We start from the raw sequence: 17,485 nt of genomic DNA, 5'->3' as shown, positions 1-17,485 counted from the left end.
CTCACTTCACCTTTATATATTCTCTGCTTTAATGAAAGTCTTGCTTTGTTTAACGTTCAGCTGTATTTCATTAGGCTCTACTGTTTAAAACTTAGATCATTTATACGTTTCCTCTGACAAAAGAGAGAATGCTGAACCAAAAGAGAGAATGCTGAACATTGGATTAGGAAAGGAGAAGCTAAAGAGACAATTCTCTTCCTGAGAATGACAAGCTACCCAGACACTTTGTTGTTGTTAGTTGCAAAGTCGTGTCCGACCCATCGCGACCCCATGGACAACGTTCCTCCAGGCCTTCCTGTCCTCTACCATCTTCTGGAGTCCATTTAAGCTCACGCTTACTGCTTCAGTGACTCTATCCAGCCACTTCATTCTCTGTCATCTCATTCTTCTATTGCCCTCAATCTTTCCCAGCATTAGGCTCTTCTCCAGTGAGTCCTTCCTTCTCATTAGGTGGCCAAAGTACTTGAGTTTCAGCTTCAGGATCTGGCCTTCTAAAGAGCAGTCAGGGTTGATCTCCTCTAGGACTGACCGGCTTGATCGCCTTGCAATCCCGGGGACTTGCAGGACTCTTCTCCAGCACCATAGTTCAAAGGCCTCAGTTCTTTGGCGCTCAGCCTTTCTTATGGTCCAACTTTCACAGCCATACATTGCAACTGGGAAAACCATGGCCTTGACTATACGTACTTTTGTTGGCAGGGTGATGTCTCTGCCTTTTAGTATGTTGTCTAGATTTGCCCCAGACACTTAGAACACAGCAAAACATTTCACTAGCGTAGCAAAATTAGTGCAACGAGAGGGAGATTTTCTACTTAATTCTAAACTCAGAAATGCTACACCCACATTGCCATTTTTTTTAAAAAATGTGGTTGATTTTATATGAGACCAATCTGATGTAAAAAAACAAGTTCGCCCAGTACCCTGACCCTATCGCCAATCACAAGAGATGTCAAGGGTTATCAGAATGAAGGAGGGAATCTAATATAACCTGCCCAAAGATTAAAAGGATTTTAACTATTTTCCCATAGAACAGAAACAATTGCCTAAACATCAGTTTTACAGGATATCTAAAAGATTTATTAGGAAGAGCCTGATGTTTATGGAGCAAAGTTCTAGTTTAGAATTCACATTCCTGAGCAGCCATTAGTCTTCTTTGCTAAGATGTGCATTTCTTATAGTCCTTCACAAATAGGATGAAGGGCAAGGTAATTGGCTATCATTTTTAAACCCGTGCTGAGGAGAGGAAAATGTCCAGAGGGTAGGCAGGCCCTTGGCAGGCATCTTGTTTTTAACATCCTCTTTGAGTATCAGGGTATTATTACTGTTGCTTTGAAACAGCCTATTGAAAGTTTCCATCAAAATATGCCTTGCAAGTTTCCATCAAGATAATAGTCTTTTACCTCAAGGTCACTTATTGTTTCTGATATATTCAGGCTTCCATCACTTGTACCGCTGATGTTCCTGCAGCTATTACTATCTCAGCCACAGCAATTTGTACATTCCTTTAGTGCATAAATTTTGGAAATATGGCTGTCATTGCTTTGCCGTGTTTATGAGCCAGAACTAAAAGTTTCAAGATAGTGTAGCACTTATATGACTACTTCTCCTCTCTTCCTGATACCCCCCCACTATTCAGGTAATCCTCAGCTTGCGACCACAGTTGAGCCCAAAATTTCTGTTGCCAAGCAAGACAGTGAGTTTTGCCTCATTTTATGACCTTTCCAGCCACAGTTGTTAAGTGGATCACTGCAGTTGTTAAGTTAGTAACACAGATGTTAAGTGAATCTGGCTTCTCCACTGTCAGAAAGTCACAAAGGGATGGGATGTCACATGACCCTGAGATATGGCGATCATCCTAAATACATGCCAGGTGCCAAGTGTCTGAATTTTGGTCACATGACCGGGGAGATGCTGCAACGGTTGTAAGTGTGAAAAACTTTTTTTCAGTGCCATTGCAACTTTGAATGGTCACTAAACAAATAGTTGTAAAATTGTAATATTGCATTATTTGGAAGTCTCCCTTCCCCAAATCATCAGCTAACAGAAATGTTAGTCCCAATAATATCACATTGTAGCTTGAATTATGCTATTTATTAAATGGGAAGAGAGAAAATTCTTTAAAAGAACACTATGTTCAGCAATAATTTTGTTTCAATGGAGATATACTTTATCTAGCCCTCAGGTAAAAAAGAAGGTAGACTACATAAGGTCTAGCAGCACCATCTTTATTCCTAACTTGGGAATTAAGATTATTTATCTAATTCAAAACACGCCTAATATCTGATTAAACGTTTTAAAATATAGCAAAATCTGCAAGCGCAGCTATTCAGACATTTAAGGCTTTCTCTCACTTCATTTTATATATTCCATTCATTCATTATTTTGATTGCTGTTTTCACCTGCTCTGCTCATTGTCTTCAGTTTTTTTATAATCTATTTTCAAAATCTTTCGTCCTCTTTCATATCATGCCATGCTTACCTTAGGCACCTAATAGTATGAGGACAATATTCATCCCATTATAGGTGGTGAGTATCAGATACATTTATTTCCTATCATCCATTTCAGGAACGTCGGCCTAAACCAATATTTCACGTGGCCAGCTCCCAAGTTGGGGAAATGGAGACAGACTAGCTACTTGGCTTGCCAGGGGCATCCATGCTTATAGTGCCTGGATCACAATTCAGAAAATCCGCAAAAAACATTATAGGAATTCCTTATATGTGCAGGATTACCAATAAGAAACAGTAGTTGATGCAGAATAATAGTAATAGCGGAAATCAGAGATAATTAATCCAAAGGAATTGTTTAGTTGTTTGTTTGCATTCCACCTTTATTATTTTAACAAATAACTCAAGATGGCAAACCTATCCAACATTCTTTGTCCTAAGGAGGGACTTGAACTCGCGGTCTCCCACTTTCTAGCCTGGTGCCTTGCCTGTTAGATCAGTGGTTCTCAACCTTTTTAATGCCGCGACCCCCAACCAGTCGTAAGTCGAGGACTACTCAACCAGTCGTAAGTTGAGGACTACTCAACTGGTGCAGCACTGTTTGCAGAATGGGACTTTTGGCAGGCTCAGCAGGGCAGAGACAGCCTGGACAATTCCTATTGGCTTTTGAAAGCCAATAGAATTAGACTCTATTCAAGAGAGTCTATTCTATTGGCTTTCAAAAGACAATAGAATAAAAGGGAGTAGCACAGCTAAGGAAAAGGGGGAAAAAATGGCGGACTGCGTTGTTTGGCGACCCCCGTGAAATGGTCGTTCGACCCCAAATGGGGTCCCGACCCACAGGTTGAGAACCACTGCGTTAGATCAAAGTAGAATAATGGTAAGGTAAAGAAAACAAGTAAAACTGCCATGACAAGCTTTTAAAACTTTAAAGTTATGAGAGATAACAATTACACGTATGGTGACAAAGCTGGGCAAAGGTACAGTACTCCTGAGCAGTGGAGAGAAAACTGTCCATTGTTCAGCACTCCAAGGATTCAGCATATAACAGCTTGGATCTTGTTTACCTCTTTTGGGGTCCAGACACTGCCAGTGATACATCTTCAGTTTTTATTTTAGAAAGGCACTGTTTCTTAGCTGCCACACTTTGGGAAAACAATGAGTTACAAACTTAAAGGTATTCCTTAATCAAATAATTAGTTATGATTTCTAGAATACCTCTTAAAGAATTGTTTCAGTTACATTCTGACATGCTAGAGCAGTGGTTCTCAACCTGTGGGTCGGGACCCCATTTGGGGTCGAACGACCATTTCACGGGGGTCGCCAAACAACGCAGTCCGCCATTTTTTCCCCCCTTTTCCTTAGCTGTGCTACTCCTTTTTATTCTATTGGCTTTTGAAAGCCAATAGAATAGACTCTCTTGAATAGAGTCTAATTCTATCGGCTTTCAAAAGCCAATAGGAATTGTCCAGGCTGTCTCTGCCCTGCTGAGCCCGCCAAAAGTCCCATTCTGCAAACGGTGCTGCACCAGTTGAGTAGTCCTCGACTTACGACCGGTTGGGGGTCGTGACATTAAAAAGTTGAGAACCACTGGGCTAGAGGGAATGAAGTACTCATTGCCTTCCCAAATGTCTACCAGTTCTCTCAGCTAATGTGTCATTAACAGGAGGAAAAACTTAACCTAATATATTTTATGTCTAGGACAGACAGTGCATGATTGATTAGCCCAGGGCACCATCTGAGAAATGCAACTCTGACAAACAAATTACTCTCTTAAGCAACTGCAATTGAAGAATATGTTGCAGTTCTGGTTAGCCAAGTATACTGTAGCCTGACTGGAAATCTGGCTATGATGTCTATGGTACGCAGAACATTTTATCTAATCCTCTATTTTGCAAAGTTAATATGTTTCCTACAAAAATGTCGGGGCGGGGGGGGGAAACACACACACATTAAGAAAAAAAATGCCCTTTAGAATTCCAGCCTAATGTTTATGTAAATCCCTTATCGATAGCATTCCTAACTTCCAGTTGTAGTCAAAATACATACAGATTGCCCTTCATTAGTCATGTTTTGGCTTTTGATGTATAGCTATTACTCATCCACCTTAAACCAATGCTTCCCAGTACCACCTCAAATGTCGTCATTATAGAAAAAGTATGGTACTCTATGTGAGCTAAGCTTTTCATGCATGAAATATGCTAAGCTGATGAATGTTTTGGAACACTCTTGGCTAGTGCTTATGCAATGCTACTTTCCTCTTAACCAGAGTTAAATTAGATGGTGAAAGTTAACTGTTTTCTTATTTCCTCTTTCCAGGACTGCACATATATTTATTGACAAAGTGCATTTGCAAGCAAGTAAGAAAACTATTGTATAGAGATGGAAACAATCCTGGGAACAAGAAAAATATTAGTTCCTATATGAACTAAATGAAAACATCCCCAATAACAGTTAGTCATGTTGAGGCCAGTTATCTATTTCAATAAAAAAACAGACTGTACTTCCACACTCTGCAAAAGGAAGAAACAGTGGTTTAAATCAGGGGACCCCAACCCCCTGGTCTGTGTACCAGTACCGGGCCATGGCATGCCAGCAACCGGTCTGCACAAACAAACAATGCCCCATCCGCGGGATGCAAGCAGCACACAAAACCACGCCCCTTCCAGTCCGTGGAAAAATCTCTCTTCACAGAACAGATCCTCAGTGCCCAAAAGTTTGGGGACCTCTGGTTTAAATTATTTAACTCTGAACAATTTCACTTTTTGCAACAATCCCAATAATAATAATAATAATAAAGTTGGAAGGGACCTTGGAGGTCATCTAGTCCAACCCCCTGCTCAGGCAGGAAATCCTATACCATTTCAGACAAATGGCTGTCCAATCTCTTCTTAAAAACTTCCAGTGTTGGAGCATTCACCGCCTCTGGAGGCAGGTTGTTCCACTGGTTAATTGTTCTGTCAGGAAGTTTCTCCAATTCTGTTTATCCTAAACCAAACAGATTCCAATTCCTACTTCCTGTTTTGCTCCTCCATATTTCTACAGATGCCTAATGAAATTTATATTCTCCATTCTGTTCAATTCAAAACATGATTCAAACATTCCCACTGTGCCAACTTAGTCCAGTGATAGCAAATTTTATATCCATGAAACATTATACAGTAAGCTCAGTTTGAGGTTCCAATCAAATAGTTTACTACCTAAAATCTAGCCACCCTATTGGAGGCAAAACGATTAATATGCTCTTTTCCTTCCTTACATCTAAATATATAAGTTGGGTTCCTTTAAAGATGCTTTTTTTTTTTAAAGAATAAGATAAATAATTTTTTTTGACCAGTTTTTGATGGCAAGAAGAAACTGCTGGTCCAATAAAACCTAAACCACGGACAAAGTGTAGTAGTTTAAGTGAAGAACCTCATACCTAAAAAATCCTTTGCAGCCTTCACAGGTCATAGCGTTAAAATGAAAGCCGGTAGCTTTGTCTCCACAAACACCGCAGATCCGGGGAATGTTCCTGTCAAAGTCGGTGGCTGTATCAGTAAAGGTTGGACACGGCACCATCGGCTCCATTTCTATGACAGAGAATATGTAAAGGTTACTAACTTCATCATAGTAATTTCTGAGGTAAAATACTTAAAGTAAATACACTCTGAGTAATATAGTAAGAGTACATATAGAATATATAAAACCCAGCAACAAGTTCCCTCATCCCATTATCACTCTGGTTATGAATATTTCCCCAAGCATAGTAACACGTTTCATTCAAAATGTACAAGTCTTGACAAACACATTCTCGACTTTCAGAGTGCTAAAAACAGATCCTTCAACAAGTTCTATTTTGTCTGCTCATCTTCATATAAATGGCTGAATTACAGGAAGTAAAATGTTGCAGAACTAAGGCATTTCTAGATACCTTTTCAAGAGACGATCTCATGCTATAGTTCCACTATTCCTATCAAATTTGGGAGAAAAGGGTGTTTCAAACAAAGAAAGAGTGAAAATAATTTCTTTTTCATACTGTGAGCATTCACATAAACAGAATTGCAAGGAAACAGAATTGCAAGGAAAGGTGGGCACTATGGCAGAGAAGGCCACTTTCTTGAGCTCTAAAGCGTAGCTTCCTGTGAGACGAGACCTTTGCTAGGGTTCAGCTGCGGTTTCCCATCCAGACCCTCACAGCTTTCAGACACCAAGATAAGATGCATAATTTGCCTGGGGCAGAGATATATAATTGGGTATCATCAGCCTATTGATAATACCTCACCCAATTGCCTCATATAGATGTTGAATAGGAGCAGAGAGAGCATTGAAAACTGTGGCATCCCACGTAGTAGGGGCCAGGGGCAGAATCTCTCCCCCTCAATCACTACTGACTGGAATGAACCTTGGAGAAAGGAAGTGAACTAGCACAAAACAGTGGTGCCCACCCCCAATCCCTGAACTCATCTGGAAAGATACTATAACTGATGGTATTGAAAGCTGTAGAGAGATCAAGTCAGGCAAGGATGGGTACACAACCCGCATCCCACTCTCACAGAGATCATCTGAAAACAGGACCAATGCTGTTTCTCACCAAACCCAGGTTCATTCAAGGTCCTCTGAAGCTGCTGTGCAATTATCCTCTCAACTACCTTTCCCAGAAGTATTGTAAGGTGCTGTTAATATTTAATATTTTTAGTAACTCAGTCTTGACTGGATTTTTCTTAACACTTAACACTATACAGGCACTATGTCTAGAGAGCAATGAATAACATCTATGAAAAGAATATATATAAAGAATGAGTGGCATTCCCTTGGTTCAACGTGTTTGTAAAGAACTTGAATACAGCCATGGATGACTATTAGGCAAATTAAGAATAACTGATTCTCTACAACTTTGGGAAAAATTATTACTTTAATACAATTAATCATTTCAGCTGATATCAGCCAGCCAATGTTCATGGTTTCAATACACTATGCATTAGGCTATGCTAGAATCACTACTCAATGCTGTTCTGTATAGCAAGGTTTATAGCATGCAGCCCTAGACAGCTACTAATTTGACCCCGCAATATCGTAAACTTTTAACATGATTATATGATTTATATCAACTATTTTATATATTTTATATGCAGCCCAAGGCAATTCCTCTTCACTCAATGCGGCCCACAACAAGCCAAAAGGCTGGACACCCATGTTTTACAGCTTATTCTAGCCCAAGGGCTCAGATTATCTTAGTTAGCCTGGCATACCACAAATCTGTTGGGACTAAAGAATTCCAAATGAAGGAGAGCTGAAAGCAACCACTTTACTACATTCACTGTAGCCATTGCATTTTAGCTGAAACCTTCAGAAATATACAGGCTCTTATTCAAAAGGAGATGTTAGCTCCGCCCTCTCTACCACTGCTCTCCATATGCAGAGTGACTCTGCAAAAGACAGCCTTCTTTTTTCATGGAAAGTCTTTGGTGCAAGTTAGGACTCTTGAAAATTCATGATTCTACATTATGAGTAGACTAAGGAATCCTCTGCTGAAAACAATCCTTTCTGTGGAGGAAAAAGAATCATAATTATGGTTCATTATCTTGCTCTGGGTGAAAGACTATCTTCTTTACCACATCACTGAGATAAAGAGAAATGATCAATAAGCATTTTCTGTTGATGAAGCTAGGATTCACAACCCTTGTCTCCATCAACCTCTCAATTTCCCCCATTTCCATGGTTGCATTGCATCAGCACACATACACTCTAACATTCCAAACTGTGTTCCACCACAAATGTCATGAAGTACAAGAGGAAAAATATAGCTAACAATATCCAGTATGGCTGTGAAAGTTGGACCATAAGAAAGGTGGAGCGCAAAAGAATTGAGGCTTTTGAACTATGGTGCTGGAGAAGACTCCTGCGAGTCCCTTGGACTGCAAGGCGTTCAAACCGGTCAGTCCTAGAAGAGATCAACCCTGACTGCTCTTTAGAAAGCCAGATTCTGAAGTTGAAACTCAAATACTTTGGCCACCTAATGAGAAGGAAGGATTCACTGGAGAAGGGCCTAATGCTGGGAAAGATTGAGGGCAATAGAAGAATGGGACGACAGAGAATGAGATGGCTGGATGGAGTCACTGAAGCAGTAGGTGTGAACTTAAATGGACTCCAGAAGATGGTAGAGGACGGGAAGACCTGGAGGAACGTTGTCCATGGGGTCGCGATGGGTCGGACACGACTTCGCAATTAACAACAACAATCCAGTATGTGGACATATGTAGCAATAATGCTTTCTTAGTATTTTATAATAGAAATAAGTGAGTTTTAAAAGCATTTTTGCTATTATAAGACAACAGATCAAAGAAGCAGAAAACCATCTACTATCTTCATTTTGCAAGTGAAAGACTGACCATAAAAAAGAGAGGTCCATAAGCTTGGTGAGCTTATAGCAGAGGTGAGATCAGAAATTATTATCCTAATTCAGAACTCTATCTTTGACTCACACACACCCTTGTCAGGGGTGTCAAACTCGCAACATCATGTGACATGGCGTGACTTTTTTTCCATTGCTGGCAATGGGGTGGGTGCGGCTTCGCCATGATGCATCCGGCCCACAGGCTGGCAGTTTGACACCCCTGACTTAAGTAATTGAAAAGTTGCCAAAATAAAGTTGTACTTTAAAAAAAAGTTGGCCACAGTTGAAAGATAATCACATTTCATTCAAAGCCAGCCCTACATCAACTGCAGATTCCAATACCAAGAAAATACATGCAAGAAACTAGGCTGTTCAAAAAGGATCATTGAGCAGGCTTTTCAGAATGGCTGAAACAACATAATTTCAAATACATAATATTTTTCCTCTCTGGCAAAAACAGTATCTTATTTTACTTCACAGGAACATTTTTGCAAAAAAAGGAGGTACTTTACCGACATCCAGGTCATCTGGGATACTCTGTTGATATAATTCCCAAGAGCTCTGAAACTCTGACATGGATCCACCTGCAATCCAAAATTAGTATAAAAAAGTTAACCTTCAAGACTTATCAAGAGAGTATTCAAATCTTACCTCCTGCTTTGAGTTTGGGAATTTATTCTACCTTTTAATTCAAACCTTACTGACGTAAGCAACTTACTTTAAAGAGTGAGGTGTGGCACTTGGCACATAATTCACCACACCTAAACACCAGTCACAAAAAAATAAGGTGTCACTTTAGTACGCCTTCTTGTAACATCATCTTAGCAATGTGAGAGATAATGCTAGTTCCAGTCACTCTAGGACAGTGGTTCTCAACCTTTCTAATGCCGTGACCCCATAATACAGTTCCCCATGTTGTGGTGACCCCCAAGTGGGTGTGGCCACCAATAAGAGGGAGTAGGACAGCTAGGGAAAAGGGGAAAAAATGGCGGACAGCGTGGTTTGGCGACCCCTGTGAAATGGTCATTCGACCCCAAATGGGGTCCCGACCCACAGGTTGAGAACCACTGCTCTAGGAGAACTGTGTGAGTCTACGGTAGTCAAAGATAAGGAGGAATCAGACAGCACCTTTTCTAGCTGAAAATTTGTATTAAAAGACACATGTCTGTCATCTGATGAAGTGAACTGCGGTTTACAAAAAGCGTGTGCCTTTTAATAAAACTTGTTAGATGGAAAAAGTGCTATCAGATATTTTTTTTGAACAACACAAAGGAACATTTGAGAAGTGTCAAAGATATTAAAAACTAGCTACATGAGGGGTCTTCAGCACAGAGGGTTTATTCTTTCCTAGAAAAAATACACAATTAAACAGAAGGAAAATGAAAATGTAAAAAGAAAAAAAATCTTCATGGTTTATCTGACACATATTTCTAAACAAGACTGTAAAATGTAGTTGTTTTCTAGACTGAAACAGAGGTAGATTTCATTTATCATAGCCAACTCATTGTCAACAGGCTTATTTATCCACAATACTTAAACTGGCACTTAGGAATTTGAAGAATTGTTCAGGTTCATGAATTTGCACTGTTGATCGTTAAACTTTGTTAGTCCACCACAGATAGAATAGTACACTAGTACAATCTGCACAACACAGACCTCTAAATGCCACTTTAAAAAATTGAACAAATACTTTTTTTCTAAATTATATTTATTGAAGTTGTGGGTATTTGTTTGAAAAATGCATAAACTAACTCTTCTTAATTTTCAATGTAGTTTTTAGAATTTAGTTCTATCATTCAGTATAATACAATAACCGACTATTGTACAGAAGATTAGTTAAGCACACTACAATCCATTCTGAGGTGGCTATCATTTATTATACAGACAAGATCCATACAGTCCATGGAAGGCAGATTTGGTAAGCAAAGAAGATGACTACAGCTAATTTATGGTATTATGCCATACATATATTTCAGTATGACTCATCATTCTTCTCAAGAATTAGACTGATCCTTTGTAAGCATATCATACACAGAAAAATAAAAATCCCACCTTTCTGCATATTTTGTGAAAGGTTATATTACTGCTTCTTTAAAAAAATATTTTGCAGCATCAGGTCCCACTCACAGCACTTCTCCAAATTCACAAAGCTACAGTCTCCTACTTTTGGAGTTAATCCTTTTGGTTACTGGGTAATTTCAAATTACTGACTAATTATAAAATATGAACATAGTCCTCAGATTTCACTAGAACAGTGACTTCTTAGATACCACCAGATATATCGAAATTCAGTGCTGAGGCTGGCCCTTGAGTAGATTAGCATTTTGAAACGTTGAATTACACCGACTCACTGGGTATAAGATAACCAAATTTAAGGTTGGGTTTTGCAAATTCCAGATCTTTACGCTAGCAGGAAATTAAATTAGTAAAGATGATTACAAGCCACTTCCATCCATGAATGAGAGTCAGAGAGGAATAAAATAGAAATCTTCTAGCCCAGGCCTTTTCAACCAGTGGTATGGGTACCACCTGTGGTATATTGGCACCTGGCAGGTGGTACGCGACCATTCTAGAAAAGTGGTAGCGGGGGAGGGAAATGAGCTGAACCTGTGGCAGCACCACACAAGTCTGAGTGAGAGATGGCTGGAGTTGCAGGGCTGTCAGGGCTCAGCGGAAGCGCCAGGATCAGTGCTGCTTTCCAGCTGACCGGCACTTCTTTGGGACTGTCAGGGCTCCGTGCAAGTGCCAGGCTCCAGCTGGAGCTCGGTGCTGATCCTGGTGCTTCTGCTGAGCCCTGAAGAAGCACCGATCAGCTGGAATGTTGCAACATCTCCAGGGTCTTGTGATTAACATTAAGATGCTTGGCAACTGATTCATATTTATGACGGTCACAGTGTCCCAGGGTCATGACCAAAACCTGCTGCAACCACCCAGCAGATGGGGGAATAAAAACCACACACACTCCACCCCACCCCCGCTGCCAATCCCCAACAGAAATGCTCACAACAATGAAAACCTCGGACAGGAGGGCTACCGGGTGGGCAGGCAGGTGTCTTGCTCGGCTGTGGCTTGGGGGGCACTTTTTTCAGTGCCATTGTAACTTCGAACAGTCACTAAGCAAACTGTTGTAAGTCGAGGACTACTTGTACTTGTGCTACATATCCACATGTGAAATATTAAAGAGGCAGAAAAATTTTCTCTAAACACAATTACGAATGTATCATTAAACAATGACTAACACATATCTCAGATGAAATTCTCAAATCTTCAGCAGCTACTTCCTAATTGTCCCTATGGCAAAGGGCCTGCGAGTTTCATTACAGTATTCACAGTTTATTGCTCTTTGGCTAACTGAAGAAATAACATGTAACAAGTCTGTGGAATTCCCCTGTCTGGCATTTGGTTTTTAACAACGAAACTGTGGTTTAAATAGCTACAAATAAATAAGCTAGCCAGTATAGTGTAAGAGGTTAAGATTTTGGGCTAGGATCAGGAAGAGAGCAGAGTTCTAGTCCACACTAAGTAATGAAAGCTCACTGTGGGACTTGAAGCCAGCCACTCATGGTCACCCCAGCCTATTGCATAGGAAATAACAGACTCCAAAACGTTTGTTGGGTAATTTTCTAGTGAAAGACTAAACAGCTATTTATTGCATGTATAGATTGATATATTTATGAAATGTATAAATAGGGCTATATAAATCTTCCTAAACAGGAAAATACCCATTTTCTGATTATCACAATATTTTTCATCTTCCCTATAGTTTTTCACAAGATTTAAATCTGGCACTTAATTTTTATTAATAAAAATACAAATAGATTTAAAAATAATAATAGAAGCTCTCTATTTAAATACTGACACAAATTACCCAATACACATTTTAGAATATGCATTATTTCCTGATATTATGAGGCACCTAATACTGATCCTGCAGGTTTTAAAACTTATTTTTCAATTATAATAAGAGAAATGATCGTTTTATGGTTCAGATGTAATCATTAATTTTGAATTGATCCCTGAACTGAAGATAGCATATTGGGGTCGTAGAATAAAAAACATTCACAAGTAAACGGAATAAGTCTGCCAAAATACATCCTATATTTATCTCATGGGTATATTTAAGAGACTATTCAATGTAAAGTGAAATGACAGACTAATGTAATAACTGCAATGTTACTATAAATTTTAAAAAGAATACAGCCAGAGAAAACATGCAGTATTTTACTGTCAAGGTTATCTTCTGATATTCATAAAGATGTTCCAAACACCATCTGCAACTTAGATTTTCTGGAAAAATGTTCAAGCACTTTAAGATAAGATAACCTTTACTGTCATCTTTTTACTGTGGCACAACGGCACAATTGCACACATCAAAAATGAAATTTAGTTGCCCACTCTCAAAGTGAAACACATACACAACACACACCTAAAACATACTATGTACAACATATGTATAGACCCATACACTTACATATACATAGCAAATAAATATTAAATACTGTCCATCTTGAATATATAACGGAAGGAGGAAGCTTGAGAGTTCACAAAGTTAATGCTGTATGGAATGAAACTATGGCTGAACCTGGAAGGTTTTCAGTAAATGCAACCAGAATTCTCTTTTTCTTCTTTGTTTTCTGCCTTGACAAAAAATTTATGCATGTCCCAAGTTTGGAACAAAGATGTCATAGGTACGCAAATGGTTTACAAACTGTACGGAATTCAAAGAAAGTTCAACACTTCATTTGCAGATAGATGCAATTAAAAACAGAACCGTTTCATGCAATGTAAATTTAGAACACAAATTGATTGTTTGGGGGAACTAGAACTACTATAATTTAACCAAGCATTTCACAGAATCAACGTGTCCTTCTGAACACCTAACTGGCCAGAGAATTTGACAGGGATAAACAGCAGTATAGTCTTTCTGTTACTGCTGATCTGTGACTCCAAGCATTTCAGAAAGCACTGCCAGTGGGGAATAATGCTGGGAGTTGTAGTTCAGTTGCAACGCTTAGAATAGCAGAAGTTGCTGATGTCTAAAAGTGAGTTGGAAAATGAGCAAGATGATCTGGTAAGGGTACATATAGTTCTTCGACATGTAGAGACAAGGCCTTTGCAGCTAAGGTTAATTTTCAATCACATGGTAATTATGAAAATTAGAAGTCTTTGGGAGTTTTAAGTTCATTAACATCAAATTAGCTGGATAATTTTATATTTCTCTGTGTTTGATATTCTTAATCAGTTTCCAGACATAATCTCTTTTTGCTATCTGTGCACTTTGATCTAGCTTTTCAAAAATTTGATTAAGTAATTGTATACATTTTTGTTAAGCTTAAAGATGGAAGATGAACAGGTAAAAGAAACAATGATAACATGGGCTAAAAACTTTGGGCACAATATAGAGTTAGAAAATTGGCAAAATATTTGGGAAAGAAACTATAAAATAACAATGGCAACTGCATATAAAGAAAATATTATAGATGGCACCTATCACCGGCCAGACTAGCAAAAATGTTTAAAAATATGTCTAACAATTGTTGGAAATGTAGGCAAAACCAGGCATGTACTATTATCTTTGGTGGATGTACCCTAAAGCACAATTAACCAGTGGAACAACTTGCCTCCAGAAGCGGTGAATGCTCCAACACTGGAAGTTTTTAAAAAGAGACTGGACAGCCATTTGTCTGAAATGGTATAGGGTTTCCTGCCTGAGCAGGGGCTGGACTAGATGACCACCAAGATCACTACCAACTTTATTATTAATATTATTATTATTATTATTATTATTATTATTATTATTAACAACAACAATGGCTGTGAAGAACTGATTTCAGACATACTTTTTCAGATATTGTCATTATTACTCATTTCACATAATGTGTGACATCCTTTGCTTCACAGTAGCTTCACGCTGATGGTAATGCAAAAATTGGCAATCTAAAGCCAGGATTCAGAAAATTCAAATCCTGGAAGAGTGCAAAAAACTTAATCTACTACATAAATTGAGAAAGATATTTAAGCTAGATCAGGGCAGGCAGACAGGCAGGCATCATTTTCATAAGCCAAGAAACAATTGGAAAGAATTTAGATCAGGAGTCCCCAACCCCCGGTCCGTGGTCCAGTACCGGTCCATGGCATGCCAGCAACCAGTCCACACAAACAAGCAAAGCCCCATCCGTGGGATGCAGGCAGCACACAAAACCATTCTCTCTGGTCCATGGAAAAACCTTTCTCCGCGGAACCAGTCCCTGGTGCCCAAAAAGTTGGGGACCTCTGATGTAGATAATCCATTTCATTCTTTAAAGCTGCAAGTCTTCTCAACAACCTTCACCAGGAAAAGAAGGTTGGAGACCAGGCAAAAGTTGTCCAGAACTATACAACTTTGCTCCAAACCTTTCATGTGATGCCATCAAGGTTCTTTTATTGAGTTGAAGGCTGTGAGGACCTTGATCAGGAGGGGAAGACTTCATCTCAACCCTAATAAAATCAAGTAGCTGTACTTTTAGCCCCCAACACTAATCCAAAGATTTTCCATCATTAACTCTGAATCAGGTAGCACTTCTCTTGATAAATTTAGTGTGCAACTTCAAGATCTTTTTGGACTCGTATCTCCTGCTCAAGGAAGCCACAGTCAAAAGGCCTTTTGCACCAGGTACCTCTAGTCTTGTTTTGAAAGGCTCTGCTTTTGCTTCCAATCACTCATGAGTCATTACTCAGTTGGACTACTACAATGTACTTTAGATAAGGCTGCCCTTGACAAGCATTCAGGACTTGCAGCCCATCCAGAATGCAGCAGTGTATATAGTTCACTTATTCTTAAACTGGTCTGTTTTGTGGTGTTTTTTTTAATGTTTTATCTAGAATTACTGTATTAGCTTAGATTTCTTAAAAGGGGCGACTATATAAATTGCTAAATAAAATGAAACTTGTTAAAGTTGCTTCATTATTCTGGCTGACTTATATCACAAGATTTCTTTAAAAGGTTTAGAAGACCTCCACCATATTCACTATGGCTTTTGAAAAGGCTCAACATCCTCACAATATACAATAGCTGAATCCTGGAGGAACGACAGGTCAAGTGGTCTCACTCGCCTGTTATTCATTGAGTAGGATAAAACATTGGGTAAATAGGTCCTTAATATTGTTTCTTAGCATTCACAATGTATCACATAATTTTCTTGGTAACTCCTACAGCAAAACTATAATAAGGCTAGAATTAATCTACCTGCATTACAGGCTGCACACTATGTCTGCAAGAGATACTAATTTGATGAAGGCTGCACCAGCAAATTCACAACTGAAGGAAGGTTTGAGAACGGGGAATTTCCCAAATTACAGTCTATACCAAGCTATGATGCAATCCTGCTGTTATTATCTGTAACCTGCATAATTCTTAGATAAGAGACAAAGCTACATTTACTAAATTCTTCCATAATACTGGACTCTTCTCAGCTAAACCTGGATATTGTGGTTTTTGGTTTACTGCTGAGGATGAGCTACAGAGCATGGTAGAATTTTGAGTTTCATCTGCATAATTGTCAAACTGAATGTGGATTCCTTTGATGAAGGAATGATTATACATGATACAACTTGCGTTATGTCAAAATTCAGAAATATAATTAGTGCCTTTTGGTAGATCTCCAACAAATTTACCTCTACCTGCTGAAGGAATATACCCAGTGGTGGGATTCAAATATGTGAACAACCGGTTCTCTGTGTGGATGCCGCTTCCGGAAGTCCATTCTGGGCCTGGGCAACTGGCTGAATCCCACCACTGAATATACCCCAGAAATCAATTTTTCCACTATGCATTTTCTTTGATTAAAGTGTGATTTTGCTTTGCTAATATGAAGTCATACTTTCTTTTTCTGATAATCAGGAGATAATTTGGGAAATTCTTATTTAATTATGTTGCACAATTCCCAATACTTATTATTTTGCAATTTGAAATAATACTGGAATACAAAAAGATATACACACACACGCATACATACATACACACACATATATACATACATATATATATATCAGTGTCCACAATGCTGTCTCTACATGTAAAAGGGGGAGAAAATCCATGCATTTTTCTTGATATTATTTAATAGGAGGATTTTATCTATTATTTGTCGAAAATAGCTGGAAAATACCTTTTTAATTGCCTTTGTGTGTGATACATGGATGTAAGCCAAAAACAAAACTCAAATATTTTAATAAATTACTTAAGACACAGAAGCTTATTTTCATTGAGCACTTAGTGAAAGGGAATAAGACTTTGCCCAAATAATTTTGCAGACAGTGAAGAAAAATGGGAGAGTTTGATCCCCACAAGCCAGACCACTGTAGAGGTCTTCATAGTTCTCAAATTAGACTTGTTTTGCATATGTTGCCCATGAAGGTAGATGATGTCATGGCAAAAGAGCAAACAGGCTGCCCCCAATATGTACAGAAAATATTGAATGGACCTGTCCTATTTTAAATCACTACTAAATCCCTCTGACCTTACTCCTACCAAATTAGTTACAGTGGTTTCTTGGTTGATATAAGAAGTGACTACCTATCTAGATAAAAATTGTGCTGTATTTTGCTGTTATCTCTGAGATTTTGAAACAAGATACATGTACTTGTACTTATGTAAAGAATGCTACTGTAAAGGCTAGCCTAAGAGAA

The 17,485-nt window shown here is 38.8% G+C and overlaps 1 protein-coding gene across 5 annotated transcripts in view; it reads right to left on the bottom strand.

Moving 5' to 3' along the window:
- VDR (vitamin D receptor) overlaps positions 1-17,485 on the bottom strand; it is a 93,948-nt gene that overhangs the window by 50,870 nt on the left and 25,593 nt on the right. For all 5 annotated transcript variants that reach the window (XM_039347746.1, XM_039347748.1, XM_039347745.1 and 2 more), the window contains 2 exons: positions 9,334-9,405; positions 5,867-6,017 (listed from right to left, as the gene is read on the bottom strand). In XM_039347746.1, the coding sequence (XP_039203680.1) occupies positions 5,867-6,017; positions 9,334-9,397 (215 nt within the window). In that variant the 5' untranslated portion in view covers positions 9,398-9,405. The remainder of the gene's footprint in view (positions 1-5,866; positions 6,018-9,333; positions 9,406-17,485) is intronic.

The sequence above is a fragment of the Crotalus tigris genome, unplaced genomic scaffold, assembly GCF_016545835.1.
Source record: "Crotalus tigris isolate CLP2741 ecotype Arizona unplaced genomic scaffold, ASM1654583v1 scf7180000018101.4720394464:4744507, whole genome shotgun sequence".
Classification (NCBI taxonomy): Eukaryota; Metazoa; Chordata; class Lepidosauria; order Squamata; family Viperidae; genus Crotalus; species Crotalus tigris.
Note: the sequence above shows the minus strand (reverse complement) of the source record. Positions and strands in the feature narration are given on the sequence as shown.